The 17,663-nt window shown below is 53.0% G+C and overlaps 7 protein-coding genes across 7 annotated transcripts; 3 read left to right on the top strand and 4 right to left on the bottom strand.

The window, feature by feature from the left end:
- Positions 1–512: 512 nt before the first annotated feature.
- On the top strand, positions 513–2,121 carry J4E93_003177 (uncharacterized protein; the record flags this gene model as incomplete). The annotated part of the gene is made up of 2 exons (XM_049341117.1): positions 513–692; positions 760–2,121. 2 exons carry the CDS (start codon positions 513–515, stop codon positions 2,119–2,121), a joined length of 1,542 nt encoding a protein of 513 aa, XP_049201999.1.
- A 3,282-nt stretch (positions 2,122–5,403) lies between these two features.
- J4E93_003178 (uncharacterized protein) lies at positions 5,404–7,564 on the top strand (the record flags this gene model as incomplete). Its single annotated transcript, XM_049341118.1, has 5 exons — positions 5,404–5,765; positions 5,814–6,248; positions 6,299–6,561; positions 6,606–7,169; positions 7,221–7,564. The coding sequence occupies 5 exons, from the start codon at positions 5,404–5,406 to the stop codon at positions 7,562–7,564; spliced, it is 1,968 nt and encodes a 655-aa protein (XP_049202000.1).
- Positions 7,565–9,272: 1,708 nt separating this feature from the next.
- Positions 9,273–10,233, top strand: J4E93_003179 (uncharacterized protein; the record flags this gene model as incomplete). Its single annotated transcript, XM_049341119.1, has 2 exons — positions 9,273–9,371; positions 9,457–10,233. The coding sequence occupies 2 exons, from the start codon at positions 9,273–9,275 to the stop codon at positions 10,231–10,233; spliced, it is 876 nt and encodes a 291-aa protein (XP_049202001.1).
- Positions 10,234–10,623: 390 nt separating this feature from the next.
- J4E93_003180 (uncharacterized protein) lies at positions 10,624–11,196 on the bottom strand (the record flags this gene model as incomplete). The annotated part of the gene is made up of 1 exon (XM_049341120.1): positions 10,624–11,196. One exon carries the CDS (start codon positions 11,194–11,196, stop codon positions 10,624–10,626), a length of 573 nt encoding a protein of 190 aa, XP_049202002.1.
- A 658-nt stretch (positions 11,197–11,854) lies between these two features.
- Positions 11,855–13,132, bottom strand: J4E93_003181 (uncharacterized protein; the record flags this gene model as incomplete). Its single annotated transcript, XM_049341121.1, has 1 exon — positions 11,855–13,132. The coding sequence occupies one exon, from the start codon at positions 13,130–13,132 to the stop codon at positions 11,855–11,857; it is 1,278 nt and encodes a 425-aa protein (XP_049202003.1).
- Positions 13,133–13,715: 583 nt separating this feature from the next.
- Positions 13,716–15,247, bottom strand: TUB4 (gamma-tubulin; the record flags this gene model as incomplete). The annotated part of the gene is made up of 4 exons (XM_049341122.1): positions 13,716–14,105; positions 14,154–14,543; positions 14,590–15,184; positions 15,240–15,247. The coding sequence occupies 4 exons, from the start codon at positions 15,245–15,247 to the stop codon at positions 13,716–13,718; spliced, it is 1,383 nt and encodes a 460-aa protein (XP_049202004.1).
- A 314-nt stretch (positions 15,248–15,561) lies between these two features.
- J4E93_003183 (uncharacterized protein) lies at positions 15,562–16,812 on the bottom strand (the record flags this gene model as incomplete). Its single annotated transcript, XM_049341123.1, has 4 exons — positions 15,562–16,128; positions 16,177–16,356; positions 16,404–16,591; positions 16,644–16,812. 4 exons carry the CDS (start codon positions 16,810–16,812, stop codon positions 15,562–15,564), a joined length of 1,104 nt encoding a protein of 367 aa, XP_049202005.1.
- Between the last annotated feature and the right edge of the window lie 851 nt (positions 16,813–17,663).

Here is a 17,663-nt window from a genome sequence, read left to right on the forward strand (position 1 = left end):
ATCATACGTTCCAGCACGCTCAAGAGCGCATGACGCCTTGGCACGAACACCCCTCTGTCATTTTTCCACTGCGTTTTCACGACCCCGCTGTGTTCTGGGCGTCGGATCGAAGGCGGGATACACGTCTTGGGCGCATGGTTGAGACGTCCAAGTGATCCTTCCCCCAGGCATGGCGCTTGGAGGTGAGTCCCTTGGAGAGAGAGTGGCGGGAACGGAGACACAGATGAATGTGATATATAAGCCTGGTATACCTCGCCCACAGCTTGAAGGCCAGCAACTTCGACAACAGCAAAGTCAACAGTAGCATCCAGCAAACTCCCTTCTTTCGCTTCTTACAGCACTTTTTCCATTCTTTCGCCCAGGTCGGCCTTTATATCAACTTCATCTACCTATTACTTACTTCTTTCATTACAAGAGCTAGTCTCTCGTTTTCCTCCACTTTTAACGTTTAACGCATTACTACTATTATCGTTCTTTCGATTCCAAATCACAACCACAACAAATCAGCAAACATGGTTTCCAAGACTTTCATCATCGCGGCTATGATTGCCTACGTCCAGGCCCGTTTCGGTCAGGAGCAAGTCCCCATCGATGCTATTAGTCAAGTTCAAGGTGGCGATGGTGGTGCCGCTGCTACCATTGCTGGTGCGGCCATCTCTGACCTTCTTGGTGGAGCAAACTCTTGCGATAAGGTATGTGCTTCTCCACTTGTTTACCCTACCTCCACATCCCCGGGTCTCAGGCTAACAAACACACCAGCTCGTCCGTGCTGATCAGATCTTCACCGAACTCGGTGGCGGTGCTGATGCCCTTGCTGCTGCCATTGGTATGGTGACTGCGGAGAAGAACACCAACCCCTTCGCTGGCGGCAACGCACAGAACGTCTGTGGCGACCCTGCCCTTCCTGCTACTGCTGAGCTTCGTGGTATCACTCCTCTCATCGACCCTGATGTCGATGTCAACGGTGATGCTGCTGCCCTTAGCGCTAGTAGTGCTGCTTCCCCTCTGGCTGCTGATGGTCTGAGTGTCTTTGATCTCATGGACCAGGCTGGTCTCGGTGATCTCGTTGTCAGCCAGGCTTCGGCTGGTGGTGCCGGTGCTGCCGCTGGTGGTGCTGCTGCCGGCGGTGCTGCTCAGGGTGGCAACCAGGCGGCTGCTGGTAACGGCAATGCCAACGCTGGTAACAACGCCAACGCTGGTAACAACGCCAATGCTGGTAACAACGCCAATGCTGGTAACAACGCCAATGCTGGTGACAATGCCAATGCTGGTAACGGAGCTGCCAATGCCGGCAACGCGAACAACAACGCTGGTAACGCTACTGCTGATGCTGGTGCCGATGCCGCTGCTGGTAACGACAACGCCAATGACAACCAGAACAACGCCAATGCCGGTAACAACAACAACGCTGGCAATGCCAACAACAACAACCAGAATCAGAATCAGAACAACAATGCCAACGCCGGCAACGACAACGCAGCTGACAATGCTGGCAACGCTGACAACGCTGGCAATGCCAACAACAACGCTGGAAACAACGCCAACAACCAGCAAGATGCCGCCGCGGGTAACGACAACGCCAATGCCGGAAACCAGAACAACAACAACGCCAACGCCGGCAACAACGCAAACAACCAGCAAGACGCCGCCGCCGGAAACAACAACGCCAACCAAAACGCCGGAGCCGATGCCGGTGCAGATGCCGGAGCCGACGCAGGCAACGCAGCAGCAGGCGGTGCCGGCGGCGCCGAAGACTTCGGTCTCTGCACGCCCACCATAACCTTCCAAGGCGGCGAGAACGGGCGCCCCGCCGACGAATTCACCTTCCAGATCGCGGACCCCCTCGCGCGCGGCGGCCAAGGCGAAGCCCTCAACCCCGACATCATCACCAACGCGCTCTGCAACCAGCTGACCAACGTGTGCGAAGCCAACGAGGCTGCTGTCGCTACTTGCGAAAGCGCTGCTGCGGCTGTTCAGGGCGGAGACAGGAACAAGGCGCTTGCTGATCAGTTCAACGAGCTTGTTGGGTTCCCTGGTGCGGTTACCAACCCGGATGGTGGTGCGGAGGATGTTGGTGCTGCGGCGAAGGCGAGGAAGATGCGTCGTGGTCTTAGGTTGTAGGAAGGTGGTCGTGATCTAGAAGATGAGTATGAGATGAGAAGATGGGAGTGGGGGAGTGCTCTGAACGAGATTGAGATGCGAGGGAATGAGGGATGAACGGTACACATTTTTTGCTGGATGTCTACTGTTGTTAGAAGTTGGCTCGAATTTTCCTTTTTCTTTTATACTGTATTCTTATACCACTGCATTTGCGTTTACCACGAGTAGATTGATATTGATGAACAAATCTGTTACGATCATTATTGTTTCTCTGTTGCTAGCTTGTGAGATACAAATGATGTCTCTCTGTGTCCTCCTGATCATCTCTTACCTTGTATCAATCGGCTGTTTGTTGGACATTCGCAGCTTTTGTTGAGTGGCTTCGCTGTGATTGCTGGTAGCCAGCCTCTCCTCATCATCTTGGTGGAGGCGACGGAGAGAAGGCGCATTTGGCCCAGACTGGGGCCTGGCCTTGGTTCGAGCTGGTCATCGAAGACGTACTTTGGTGACCTTGGTGGAGGCAAAACTTGAGGGAAGCTGAAGTCTGCATTCCGAAAGACCTCGCCGACGTTCATACGTCTCTCGCTGTGTTACTGGTAGCGGGCGTCTCCTCGTCACTTGAGTGGAGGCAAAGCTTGAGGGATCACAAGATCTGTAATTTGAGATACACTGCCAATATTCCTGTTTTTCTTCGCCGACTTGATAGTTCTAGACTGTTATTCCAGTGGGTGAGGCGTTGATTCGAGACGATCGATATGTCGGCTCTAGATCTGCCTCCTTTGCCTGCGCAGTATCTTGCAGTGAGAGGGGTTATCTGGACGCCGACCGTATTGTGGTTCTGGACTCGTTCTCTTGTTCGCGCAGTATCTGGGTGCTGGAGGGTCGACCCACCGGGTAAGCTAAGCGCTCTTTGCGCCATGTACGTACACCTACATTGGCAGCTGATTCATGGAGCCATCCGGACAACAGCGCAAGCGGAGATTTCCATACGACGTCGTGTGCCATAATCGTGGTAGGAGGCACCTCGAGATGCAATCTAGAGGAGGCTGTGTAGAGATTTGCATTCGCATGCAGGATGCTCCTATTGCAGTGGATCAGAAGTCTTTTGAAATGTCTCGAGATGTAATCGATGTGTGTGTTCAGTGGTAGCGAAAGGAGCTGCACCCTGAGTGTGTCTCGTGGCACCACTTACTCCACGGGAGAAATTATCGGTATCTGTGTTTCTCCTCGGTCGACGGGACCTAACCCACACCCTCACTTCGGTAGACACGCGACAGCTCCAGGAACGGCGAGGTAGTGGCCCAGAACTGAGGGAAAAGCAAGCGGTACCGTTCCCTACACTGTGCCTTGTGGGTTCGATCGAGGCTCCGAGTTCCGTTACTCCGCCTCGAAAAAAGCAAACAAAGGAACATGGCCAGACAATGTCACGAGAAATTCTCCGGAGTCTGGAGTCGTCGCAGCTTGCAAGGTACATGCAAGTCCTACCATACGACTTCTGTTTGCGGACTTGGACGCAAAACCCGACCGAGCGTCTTCACCACACGGGCTGTGCTTAATCTAATGCAGACAGGATGGATACATCCTGTTCCGAGAATCCTCCCCGGCATCCCCGCCCTGCTCCGCCTTTACAATTGTGTGCGCTGCTGGCTGATGGTACGCGATATGCGGTAGATAGCGATGTCACACGCTCATTGGCCATGGGTAGGATGAGGTTACTTGGTGTAGCTGATCTGCAAGTCCGTTGCGATCTGCGCTGCATCTGTCTTCCGCGGAGCTGGTGGGGATGGACGCTCGACTTGCCTACGAAGGCGAGGTGGCTTGCGGAGAGACCCTGAGCTAGAAGGTATGGAAGAAAGGAAGGAGTGTGTGTGGGGATGGTGAGTCTCGCCAGGACCAGGGGAACCATGTGCGCGCTTGGAGTCGGTGAAGTGGAATGAGCTGTTTTGGACAGCGAGACGAGTGTTGTGAGCTGGTTATGATAGCGAGGCAGCTTTGCCGTTCCGAGCAAGCGGCTGGCTCACAGCGATCATGTGTTGGACGATCATTGGGAATTGCAGGAGGCCAAGGCAGAGCTATGAGCGTCGGTAGTCCACGTGTGAAGGTGCTAGAGTCAGTAAATCCCGCTGTCGTTCATTGCTTTTGAGGCGGAATCAGGCGGCAGCCACAGACGCATTGTCATGGCACACAACCCTCCTCACGTCGCATTCGCTTCGATGTGGCGCAACGAGTGCAATGCCGGAGTTAAATGCCTGGCAAAGTGGCTTCGTACGAACTCTAAACGCGAACTTGAGCCGTCGACACCGGATGGGTAGTGCCCGCCCATGGAGTGAAGCTACTGGGACGTTCGTGCCTGCTAGGCCCGATCTGGGCAAGGGGTGTCATCCAAGATGAGGATCAGGTACGACTGCATTGACTCGACCCACCAAACACGTTTGAGGGCTGGCAGAGTGAGGTGGACGATGGTGAAGAGCAGCGGCGGAGAGAAGGGCCGCGGTGGCTGGCTCCCCAGCTAGGCGTGGCAAAACGGCTGCGCCACGGTGATCACAAAAGCTTGAGTGCCCAACAGATGGACTGTTTGGGTGACAGTGTAAGAGATGCGTTCACTCGACATGACATGGCGGCAGGCCATGCAAGTAGTGCAGTGCTCAGACAGCATTACGCAAAACACTAGGTCCGCATGGGCTTAGGCGCGAAAGTGGGTCCCGATGAAAATCGCGTGCGTCTCGACATGCATTCCTTCCACACAGACAACAAAGCCTGTTAGCCTCATTGCGCACGAGCGTCGTCTAGCATGGCACATTATTAAGAGAAACATTTAGCACAGGGCGAGAAGCCAAGGGAAGCTGAGAAAAAAACTTTGAGACGTGCTTGCTGAGAAAAGGATCACCATCGGTCCTTTACTCGGTCCCATTCCCCCGCCATCCGATTCGCACCGCTGCAACAGGCCCTGATGACGACGTAGGTGCTAATCGCGAGTGTGGTTCTTCAGTTCATGGCGAAGTTCCTACCTTACACCTTCTTATATGCCTTTTTTCGCCGATTGAGACGCGGAATACTATAGTAGTCTATGCTTGCCGCTCGCCAACTCCCTGTGGATACCTACTAGATGAATCAGGCCAGCATGACCACTCCGCGACGGAAGGCCTGTGTCGAGTGCCGACAGCAAAAGGTACCTCCCCACCTCAATGCATCGCGACAACGTCCGCAATGGCTTGGATGGTTTACTGATCATTTGTTTGGCAGATCCGATGTGATGTCGAGCAGCACAAGGTACCGCATGACCCATGCGGCCGCTGCAAGAAGATGGGCCTCGAATGCCGCATTCTTCCCACGTCAACCAGGAACCTGCGCCAAACAAAGGCAGAGATGCGACGCGAATTGGAAGAGTTGCGATGGAATATGAGGCAGGGGCAGAATCCCGGCGATGCAAACTACCCGCAATCGACAGCATCACCGACCGTCGACATGCAAAACTACGCTCCGCTTGAACACGCTTCGGGCACATATTCTGATCCTTCCGGAAGGACAGATGCATCAGATTCCATGTCACCAGCTTTCGACTCGCGGCCGCCGACGCGAAAAGGTTCCGATCATCACGGCACGGTACCGCGTGTGATTGACGGCTACCTGCTCGATTCAAAGAAAATTGACGATTGCTTCACCATGTACGTTGACTCAGGATGTCGTTCTTATCTATGCTAACATGACTGCAGTTACTTCACCCAATACCATCCGCTGTTTCCTATCTTGGACCCTTCAATAGGGCCGAATGACTATTATGACCAATCGCCGTTCTTGTTTTGGACTATCGTGGTCACGGGATCGCGGCGGTACTCTGAACATGAAGTCCTAGAGAGGACGAGCCAGCCCATCACCCAGCTCGCGTTCTCTTCAATGGCGCTGCGCACCTCACAAGTTCCGATCATCCAAGGTCTACTAATTCTGTGCACATGGCGACTACCCACCAACTCAATGTACAAAGATACGACACACCTCATGTGTGGATCGGCAGTGCATCTAGCAACACAGATTGGTCTGCACATTGCAGGTGTCGGCCAGGATTTTGCCAGGACGCCGCTTGAGAAGGACCAGTCGCTCAAGGTGCAACGCGCCAGGCTCTGGCTGTGTTGCGTCATCGTTTCCATAAGGTGAGGTGTTCGAAAGAAGTAATACTGTGATATACGCTAACCTTATCTAGAACGAGCTGTGTTGAAGGTATACCACCTCTTGCTGAGTCATTCTTCGATGGCGATGAACAAGACCGTGAAGACATGGTTCCATACCTCCCGTCTGACCTGCAGTTCCTGCACAAAGTCTACATCATCCTCATGCGTGCCATGGTTGCCATGGGTAAGACCAACTTACAATCCATTCATTGTGATGTCCGTGTATTACGATCATTGATTGGCATATTCGACTCGCAACTCCTCAGCTTGGCCCCATCTTCTCCAAGTGAACTCGGTAAGTCTGACCCGGCTTTTTCGAGGCTTGAGCTGACGAAATAGATACCCTGCAACTCAGCTGTGCACGTATTCACGTAATGGCGTTCCATTTCTTCGCCCACCCTACGAACCCTGGACCCGATGCCGAGGGTCTTTCACGATTCTACTCCCTTTGCATCTCAGTTATCCAGTCCGCTTCGACAATGCAGACGACACAAAAGATCTTCCTACCCTCCGTCTCGCAATCATTCATTGACCGAACTATCACTCTGGCTGGATTTACCATTCTTAGACTCGTTCGAAGTCCGCTTGCTCAACATCTGGATGTACTTGCGGGCGAACGAGCTTTCTCACAGGCGTATGATTTCCTTAAGAACGTCTCTTTACAACCAGGAGATATCCATTTCCGAACTGCGCACATCATGAAAGATTTGTGGGGTAGCGACAAGGTGTTCCGTAAGAAGGACGGCCGTGTGGAATCGCTATATCTGAGGTTGAGGACGCGATTGAGCATGAGCATCAGTTACGACATGTTCTGGTACTGGCGAGAAGAGTTCAGCAACATGAAGAATCCGTACGGCGACGAAGTAACTCTTTCGCACGAGAACGTCCAGCAGAACCCACCTCGTAAGCATCGTACGTCAAGTCTGACGGACTCTTAACTAACAACCATGTCAGAATACCCATCCCAACAACAACAACAACAACAACACCCACAGCAACACCAGCAGCAACTTCCGGATACCTCGATGAGACAGCAACAACTCCCAGTGACCAAATTCGACCCCAGTTTGGTGAATCCTCAGATGCAACAAGACCCGTCCGTAATGAGCTTCGATGCCTGGGAAGGTCCCGACTATGGAGTGCCGCCAATGCTTGATCAATTTCCCGATTACGACTGGGCGGCCGGATTTGAGTTTTCGAATGCGGAAATGCCCAATGTGCCGGTTGGTCCTATGAATCCAATGATGACAGCACCAGGGCCTGGAGGCGCACCGAACATGGGATACACCTACGGTTAGATGTTGTAGGGCTTGCGTGAGGGGATAAACCGGACGCGACGGAAGAGTAATAATAGCGGTTTCTCGCCTGGTGCGGGAGTTGAAGCGTTCAGATACCGTATACCTACTCAGATACGCAATGCCATGGAATATACTTTACCCCGATCGTCCATTGAAGACGCCACATACGGTCTACGAAGACCTCCCAAACGTAGACATCTGGATTCGGGATCGCGATCGCGGGATCGGCACACCACTAGACGATAGTCCAGGAACGGATCGCGGTGGCGCAAATTTTTCGATCGCTTCGATGCACGCTGCATCTTCCTGGGAACAGGCGCGACGCCAAAGAGCTGGGGTGGTGTGCCGGCCTGACCGAACGAACTCCGAACGCGATAGAGATGAATTATCAAGGCGTATATGATAACAAAGGGTCTTCGCTTTCCAGTGGGGACAGTCCGACAGGTACAAGACGAACCTTGCAGCAAAAAGCAAAACGTGGGTGCGATCACCTGTAGTGCCTTCTTCGCGCAGCCTGACCCTGATGGGCCACTAGCGGCGCGTTGTGCACCACAATCCAAAGGCGTGTACCCAGGTGGAGGAGGAAAGAGGAACCGACACAAAACACCAAAGACACCGCCATGCCGGCCGTCAGCTCACTTTAAATCCCAGTCTACCCCTCTCACCAACCCCCCATGCGCTCGCTCGCCTACCCAGGAGACTTCGGCATCGGCCAGCATACCGAACGGGGCATTCCATCCTCCAAATCCTATCTCATACGATATCGCCTCCCGCCTCCAACGCGCCGACCATGGACATCGGCGAAACTGAATTTCGCAGTCTTGTCTGACCAGTGAGAAGGGACAAGCATGGCGCTCCTACCGGTCAAACTGCCGGCGAACATCGGCACCACACTACGTCAGCAGCAGGAACAAGGGCTTTGTTGCGGGGGTGGTCACCACCACGGCTGCGGCTTTTCGCTTGGTGTTTTGCGCGTCGTCTCGAGGGTGTGGATATGACGTTTGTGGGTTGCGCACTTTTCACAACTTTGGATGCCATAGGGTTGGTTGAATGTTCATCCGAAAGGAGTTTTCGCTTTCGCCATCGCAAAAAGAAGATATTTGATCAAAACAGATGGCTACGGAGTACTTGGCCGAGGGAGACGGGTCTGCATATCTGCGGCGTAGCTTCTTCTCAATTGAAAAGAAGTGGTGTGGTTACTATTTCTTTACCCTTTAATGCTTATTTTAAGGTTAGCTATTAGATTTTCTATATAAAGGTCGCGTAAGTCTTTAGGAGTCAGGTCCGGTCGGTAATGATTAGATACTGTTCCCCAAATCCGCGGTCGCTTCTCGGGTTGACAGGCTCCCTAGTTTTCGCAGACGGGTGCGTAAGGCCATCGCTTCCGCATCTGGTCGACTATTCGTGGGTAGCCCAGCCTTACTTGTTGCGGCCCGCCACAGTGTATACGCAAGACGCCGAGTCTCAGCGGGCTAAAGTCAGGCTGTCGGGTGTACCTTCTTGCTCGTTTTGATGCCTGACGAGGACATTGTACCCCTTGAATTGATTGAATTTGCTCTTTTTGGTATTAAGAAAGAGTTGGTTGCGCGTACACAATAAAGAGTCGGGTTATCGGCATCATCGAAGCGAAAGAAGAGAAGGCAATATGGGATCCAGCAAAGCAGGACAAACAGAAAGGAAGATGACGGCCGTCGAGAAACTGCGAAGCATGCTCGCGGATCCAAACAAGTTCCTATCCTGTCCCGGAGTATACGATGGTTTCACAGCGCGGATAGCCCTCCAAGAAGGCGTAGACTGTCTATACATGGTACGTCTCCCCCATCTCCATATCCACCAACATCTCCCTCACAATATCAAACAACACCAAACCGATCCAACTAACACATGTCCAGACAGGCGCAGGAACAACAATGTCCCGCCTCGGCGCCGCCGACATGGGCATAGCCACCTTCACAGACATGCTCACCAACGCCACAATGCTCGCCTCCCTCTCGCCCTCGACCCCCCTAATCGCCGACGCAGACACCGGCTACGGCGGGCCCGTCATGGTCGGCCGCACAGTAACCTCGTACATCCGCGCGGGCGTCGCGGGCCTGCACCTCGAAGACCAAATCGTGAGTAAGCGGTGCGGACACCTAAACGGCAAGCAACTCGTCGATATCGAGGAGTTTGAAGCGAGGATTCGGGCTGCGAGGTTAGCGCGGGAGGCAAGTGGCGGTGACATCGTTATCATCGCTCGAACGGACGCGTTGCAAGGATTCGGATACGAAGAAGCCCTCCGACGTCTCCGTGCGGCAGTCGCGCAAGGCGCAGACGTGGCGTTCCTAGAAGGCGTGACAACCGCCTCAGACGCGCAGCGCATATGCTCAGACCTATCTCCCACACCTTGTCTTTTCAACAGCGTACCCGGCGGCGTATCCCCTGATTTCTCTGTCGAAGAATGCAAGGCCATGGGGTATAAACTTGCTATTTTCCCGCTGCTGGCCTGCGAGGTTGTGTATCCCGCGGTTAGGAAGGCGGTACAGCAGATGAAGGCGGGGCATGTGGAGAGTGTGGAGGAGGATGGGAAGAGGTATGGCCCGCGGGAGTTGTTCCAGGTCTGTGGGCTGGATGAGTTGATTGAGTTCGATGTTAAGGCTGGGGGGTTGGGCTATAAGGATGGGGCGTGAGGGGGATGTATGATTGCTGCATGGATATGAGAAGCATTGAGGCTTGGAGAGGCGTTGTTTTTGCGTTGGAAGGAGGTGGAAAATGTGCTGTATACCACTCATCGTTTTGCATTCTGGTTTAGTTTCGAAGAACGTTCATTTCTGTTCAAATATGACTTTCATGGTAATCTCAAGACTTCCATCCCCCAAAGCTACTGTGCAACCATCCTTTATAGAACCACACATATCCACAATCTCCAACACCGCCCTATATTCCTCAAGCCACCTCATACAAGCAAAAAGCTGAACAGGTCTAGAGCCTTCATCAACGCCAGGTCATCTGTTCTGTACGCTTACATGTCAATGTAGGCTGCAGGCCTGTTCAACCTTTTTTCTTGGTTAACGTGAAGCCTAGATACCCCATCTCCTCCCAATCCTCTCAAACGCATTCCTCAAATCCTCGATCTCCCTCCTAATCTTCTCTAACTCCTCAAAAGGCTTACCCTCCACCTGGCCCCTCCTCAGCTCAAACTGGAGCCTTGCAATCTCCCGGATAATGGCAAGGGTGTTGTTGTAGTCTGTAGTCCCATCGTGAGTTGCTGCCTCCAGCTGCCCAAACGCCTTCCTAGAGTTCTCAAGCTTGTTGGCAGACGGCATTGTATGCCGGGCTGATAGGTTTGGTGGCACGTGCGTAACGGAGATACGGAGGGTGGGGATTGTGTCTGTTGTAGTGGTAGGCTGAGTGGGTGGAGGAGTAGGACGGGTGGGCGTAGTGGTTGGTGCCGAGTCTGCGGTGGATCTTGGTTTTGGATCTGATGCTCGTAGACGCGCGTGGTAGTGTTCGGAGATGGGTAGGTCTGCATCGTGATCGCCTTGCTTAGGACCGCAGAAGTAAAGGGTGCGGGTTTGCGTGGATAGGGCGAAGATGGCTAGGGGGCCAACAACTCTAGAGTTGGTGATGGAGCGGATGCTTAACGCGAACATCCTGGGGGAAAGCTTTGTGTCTTGGACTGTTCCTACGAGGTGTTGTGTATTTCTGTTATTGGTTGATTTGGCAGTGAGCGTTGTCGTAGATTAGTAGGCACAGTTGACTTGCTACGAAGGTATTTTTTGCAAGGAGAAAACTGCGTACACTTTATACGTGTAGGAGTGAAGCATTGCTGTTCACTCGTGGGATTCAACGCACTGACCTGTGGTTGTCCATTGAAGTGATTTGGGTCAGCGACAGAGATGCAAGAGAATGACAATCACCACAGCTTTCCAGTCACAGTACCACGGTCCATTAGCTACACGCCTACAACCATACAGTCAGTGGAATGGTTGCCTTGAATAGGCGGTCCTTGGTAGACCTCGAAGGATCGATTAGCATGCGCTCGCTACCATACAAAAGGGATTTTAAGGCCAACCCGCCCGTCACAACATGAAGAATTCAACCAGGTTTATATAGAATAGGCACCAGCACGGAACGATCTACATGGAGCGTTGACCTAAGCTTTTTGCATGTTTGAGAGAAGAACCAGTTTCTTGAAGTTTATGAGAGTAGAGCGCAAAGAAGTGAGCTTATATACCCGGCTCAACACGGGAGAAGGCTCGTACCTCCAGAGATCCGCCAAGTATGACTCTGTCATGGACAAAGAGCTAGCTACTTCATGATACCCTTGCCCTTCGCGGACTCGTCTTTCCAAGGTTGGGGCACTAACTTGAGGCCCTGCTCTGGCCGACGCAGATACACCTTGTCCCTGCAATCCTCCTCAAGCTGCTCAACGGAGTTCTCGCCAATCCAAACCCATTGTCTGCCGTACTTCACAATCTCCTTCTCGTTGCCTTTGCCATCGACGACCGTCTCCCGCTCTTGGAGCTGATGCTTTTCAGTAATATCCTTCCAGCTCTTCATTTTTCCAAAGGCTAGATTGTGAGCATGACCAATAGGTCCGGCGATGATTCCGTGAGCAGCGCGTAATTGTGAGATCGGCTTCGGGTACTTCTCTTCGCGCCTTGAGAAGAACAACAGTTGCTTGAAGTTGTCATCTTCGAACTTCAGATCCCAAACCTTCATCTTTGTAAGATGGGATAGCGGAACGTGTAGTTCGACTGTCCGTCGATCAGCGACCGGACAAGCGTCAGTGATCAGCGATGAATAGTGGTTCGAGACCCAGATCTCATGAGTGAAATAGAGTCCTCCTCGTCTTGCGAAGTCTGTTGGTCCGGTGGACTCCAGTCGTGCAAGGTTCAACGATCCATCTTCGGCTATACATCCTGCGCATCGCCTGAACTCGACGCTCTTGAACAGCGCAATATGACCTTCAGGTGCGTTGGGTACGGTGTACGGCTCGCCTGCTCCTCCCTTCAGATGTACACTTGGTGGGGCTGCTAGCTCTTGTAATATGCGGGCGTTCATATCTACCAGTGCGAGATAATTTGTCTCAAGAATTTCCTCAAGCCACTCGGATAACGACTGAACTCCCCGGATCACACGGTGCTCGTCTTTCATAAGGGCGTCAGAAATTTCTTGCTTGATACCGGCATCTGTCATCTTCTCTTTCCAATCATCATCCTCGTCAAGTATGTCTGCGCATATGTAGACGACGTGTTCGATTACCCATCGTTGTAAGTCGATGTTCGTGTGCGTAATCTGCTGCCTGTGTTGTCTGCTGGCGTATAGTTCTTTTGATTTATCTGGAGTCAGCCCCATGAACTCGAGAGTCTGCGCGGAATCTAGTCGAGTTGGAATAGAGATGTACACGACTTCTTCCGAAGATGAGGACGAGTTGGACGCGTTTCTTGAAGTAGTTGACGATGGCGGGCTTAGGAGGCCGAGGGAGATTTTTCTAGTGCCGTTGTTCTCCCCGCCGACAAGAGACGCGTCTCTGATTTGGAGACGCTTGACGGTGTCTTCTGGGAGCAACAGTGGAGATGACATACTGAGAGAATTGTTGAGGTGGTAAAAGTCGTGGCAGGTCGAGTTAAACAAGTAGTAGTTCCGCTGTGGAGAAGGAAGGTGCGAGGAAGTAAAAGTCTGGTTAGAGGTTATTTATTGCCTGAGAGATAGCGCGCAGTAATTTTTTGCTCTCTCACCTTCACCCAAGGTTCTATAGTTGAGTCACCAGGTCAACCACTCGAATCTCACAGATAATTGAGCGACATTGGATAGGCCAGAAAGTAGACTGTTGCCTAGAGCGAACCAGATTTGAAAAAAATGAAGGCTTTTACCTTTACTAGCCATATGACACCGTAGCTCTTGCGTACAAACTCCGTATGCCTTCTCTTAAAAGTCTGCGCTCACAGAAACTGCAATACCCGTGATAGATCCGAATATGATGACCACGATCAGGACAACGATTGATTTAAAACGAGGATGAACGAACTCCCCACCGACGGCAAATCTGTGACCTACGTCGTGTGTCCGCCAACGCCTCGAAAGAGATTTCAAAGTCGGGTACCCTTGACTCCACTGCACCATCCAATGACGCCGATACCAAATCCAATAATTGCTCAGGTGACTTCTAGCCGACTCTCTTGTCAGCTTCCTCATCCGCAGGCGGCGCCGTCTCTTTAGTTAAGTAATCGGCATCCTCAGCCTCTTCGTATTCTGCAATCAGACCCTGAACGACTTCCTTAGCTTCGTCGAACTCGCCGAGACCATCCTTGAAGGGCACTTCACGCTTATAGCTTTCAAGGAAGGCGTTGCGTTTACGGAGGGTGGAGTATTGTGCGACTATGCGCTTGAAGAGCGTGGCGATGCCCGTGTGATTTGCGAGCATGAGTCCGGAGACGCGGTGCGAAGAGGTCACGTAGGGCGACTTCTTGGTCAGCGCGACTTGAATGGAGGCGGGGCCCCAAGGTATAAAGGTAGCGAGACGTCGTTCGCGGATGCGCATAAGCGATTTGTGTACCTGAGAGTCAATGAGCTAAGTTGGAACGATCAATGGGGAGAGACGCACATCTGATGGGTCTGCTTCTCCCTGGATGATGTTCAGGATGGACATGTAGCAGCTCTTCTTGGTGGGGTTGGTGGAGACCATGCGGTTCTTAGGCTGCAACAGTCGTCTCATGACGTCCAAGACGGTTGTCTTGCGGACTGTCTTGGCCTGCTCTACGTTCTCGCCAGAGAAGGGGGTGTATGAAGTCATGAGGAAGTGACAGCGCGGTGTGGGAATGAGCGATGCGACGATTCCAACGAGATCGTTGTGCATGTATCCGGGGTAGCGAAGGGTGGTGGTACTGGCGGACATGACGGTGGACACCAGCTGGTTGGTCTGCTCGAACGACGGGTTCATAACGTGCAGTCGGTCTGCGGCGATCCTAGTCAAGGCTCCGTTGTCGAGGACAACCTGGGAGGTCAGTATGAATAGATGCAAGTACCACTGGGCAGCTTACCACGGAGTCTGCATTCTGCGTCAGCCTCCTCATGCTCAGCAGACTGTTGTATGGCTGGACCACTATGTCGCCGTCCTGCGTGTTGGGGAAGACACTGTAGGTCTGGATGAGCTTCTTGGGGAATCTGTCGTTGAGGCGTTCGAGCATGTAGGAGCCGAGACCCGATCCCGTGCCGCCAGCGATGGAGTGCAGCATCATGAAGCCCTCGAGCGAGTCGGAGCCGTCTGCCTCGCGATCAATCATGTCCAGGATGTCCTCGTGCACCTGCTCGCCCATGCTGTAGCCCATGCCCCAGTTGTTGCCGGCGCCGGTGCCATCCTTGTGTATGTAGAAGTTTTCGGGGTTGTAGATGTTCTTGTAGGCGCTCGACTGGATCGAGTGGAGGACTCTGGGCTCGAGATCTAAAAGAATGGCGCGGGGGATGTAGCGGGTGTCGTCGGACTGGTAGAAGAATACGTCTTTGCGGTCGCCGCCCTCGGTCGCGAAGTCCTCGAGGTTGCCGTCGCGGTTGATGCCGTGTTCCTGGCACAGCTGCTGCCAGAACTGCTGCCCGACGCTGTTGCCGCACTGGCCCGCCTGCAGTGTTATTATTTCTCTGATACAGATTAGCTACACCATGTGACCGCAGTCTGAGATATACGCGGGCGTACCTAGGCATGGTGGTGGTGGTCGGCGACGTGGTGGGATGCGAACGCGCTCTGGGCGGGGTGCACGCGTCGGGTCGCCAAATGTTTGGACCCTGCCGTCATAGCTCTCTCCACAACACCATTGCCTTGACACCACCGCAATAATCGCTACATTACCACTACCCATAAAAGGTTGTTGTTAATATCCGCGTACACGCCAACCTAGGAAAAAACTGAACAGCCTAGAGCCTATGTTAACGTTAGATCACCTACTTTGCAAGGTTTTAGTTTAATGTAGCCTGCAGACCTGTTTAGTCTTTTTCTTGTACGAGGTGCGTACTTTAATCTACTGCTCCTCCTCTTCTTCCCTTATCCTGACTAACGACTTGCCCTGGAACCCAAAATAACACTGGAACAAGAAGGTATAGATCAAGCAGAAGAAGTTGTACCGCAGCACATCCAGCCACATCAACAACGTCACGCCGTCCTTGGTTCCCTCGTGCCATGACCTCCGAATCTCCAGAAATAGCTTCGGGTCGTCCGTCACCACGCCGTCAAGGCCCTGCCGTATGTCCCAACGCATCCGGCTCTCCGAGTTCACCGTCCATCCGTACACGGGCCGACCGTCGCTCTGAGCTCGCCGTATGAACATCCTGCCCCATGGCGTCATGAGAATGGCCTGGGCCATATTGGACGAGACGTTCGGCACACTGAAGAAATGTGACGCAATGAGTGTTGAGAAGCCAATATGCGAAATCGAGAAGCCGGGCAGATATCGCGAACACAGCGGAAGAAACTTGGCTGCCCAGCATCCAAGGACAATGCGCTTACTCCACGGTCTGGATGGAGCAGCAGGCACGCTGTTGATTGTTTCACCAATCAAGCGCATCACATCGTCGGCATCGTTATCCAGCTGTATCGCGTCAGCAAGTGCTTGTACAACTCGGCTAGTACAACATACCTTGATGTCGAGCAAAACCCAGATGTCTTCCAACCCAGGTTGCGCAAGATATTCGAGCAAATCAATAAGACGAGGCATTGGCTCATGAGGTGCTTGCAGCGTTCTCAGCTTGCTTATAAACTCATAGTCGCAATCTATAACTTTTTCGGGCCTGCCAAAGCATCTTCTCAAGTTTCTATCCTACACAAGAGTCAGTATACGATCGGGGTAAGATCTGATAAACTCACATGCGACAATACGACTACACCATCTTTCGTCAGATGAATGTCGGTCTCAAGAGCATCTGCGCCTGCCTCGACCGCTCCTCTTAACGAGGCCATAGTGTTCTCGGGGTGTTTAGCCATGTACCCTCGATGGGCAATAGCCTGCGGTAGCCGCCTGCCTGACACATCTTTACGCGCAAACGCAAACGTAGCTATCCAGCTGGTCAATTTACATTCGCCACCAGAACTCTGTAGGTTTCCTACCTGCGGGGAACTTGGTCTTCGGGCCGAGTAGTGGCTGCTCTACAATCTTGTCGAGCTGCTTCGTGAGGCTCTCAAACACCGGCGGTACTCCTACAACCATCTTTTTCTTCTCGAGCAATGGTGTTTGCACGTCGAACGCGCTGTCGGTGTCTATCTTAACCTCAGACATGACGATGTGCTTCTAGCGTGGCGGTCCCGAAAGCGGACGGAGCGGAAACTTTGGGTAGCGTGGTATTCGGGAAATGTACAGCGAAGGACAACGAACGAGCGAACGTATGCGCAAGTTCAGCGCGCAAGACCAAGTAAACAAATCTCACGAACAGCGGCAAACAAACATACAAATCTCCCTCTCCACAAGTCCACCCGCAAGGCAAATTTGCGGCGCGGGATCTCTACGACCCATTCCCTACGTTCGGCCGCCGAACGCGCCCTCTCTGGCCGCAACACACAGAAAAATGCGCCGTGCAGCAGGACCCATCAACTGCACTCCAGGATACCGAATCCGTCCCAGAATCAGCCACCCACATTACCGCAACGGGCATAGGTAGCTGCAAATTGCAGACCGATGGAGACACACCCTGTCCCGCATTGGCTGGCAAGCCAGGCTAAGCTTCGTTCCAAGATGGAGCTGTCGAGCTCCGGATGTATCAGCTCCCGGGCGCCACTAACAGTTGGAGTTGCAGGTATGCAACCCCTTGTCTCAGCAAGTTACGTGTCAGATAACGCGATTGTATGATGTGTTATTAGAAGTGGGATTATCCCTTCCTACGCGCTCTTTATGCGTCTGTTACCGCCCATCCGGAGAGTGTGGTCTTCTCGGACTGCGGTGATGGAGGCGCGCGCTGCGAAGGTGTGGTGAAATTCCATCAGATCCGGTGCCGTGGTTGATCTACCGCTAAATGCGCGTGGCGCGTCGATCAGGTCCTGGCTGGCTTGCCTTGCGTGCAGCTGCGCACGCATGCCGCACGGGTTGCTGTCAGGAAGATGACTTTCCCGTATGCACGGCACGTACATATCATC

This window comes from Alternaria ventricosa, assembly GCF_023758065.1.
Source record: "Alternaria ventricosa strain BMP 2768 chromosome Unknown scaffold_4, whole genome shotgun sequence".
In the NCBI taxonomy this organism is placed as follows: domain Eukaryota; kingdom Fungi; phylum Ascomycota; class Dothideomycetes; order Pleosporales; family Pleosporaceae; genus Alternaria; species Alternaria ventricosa.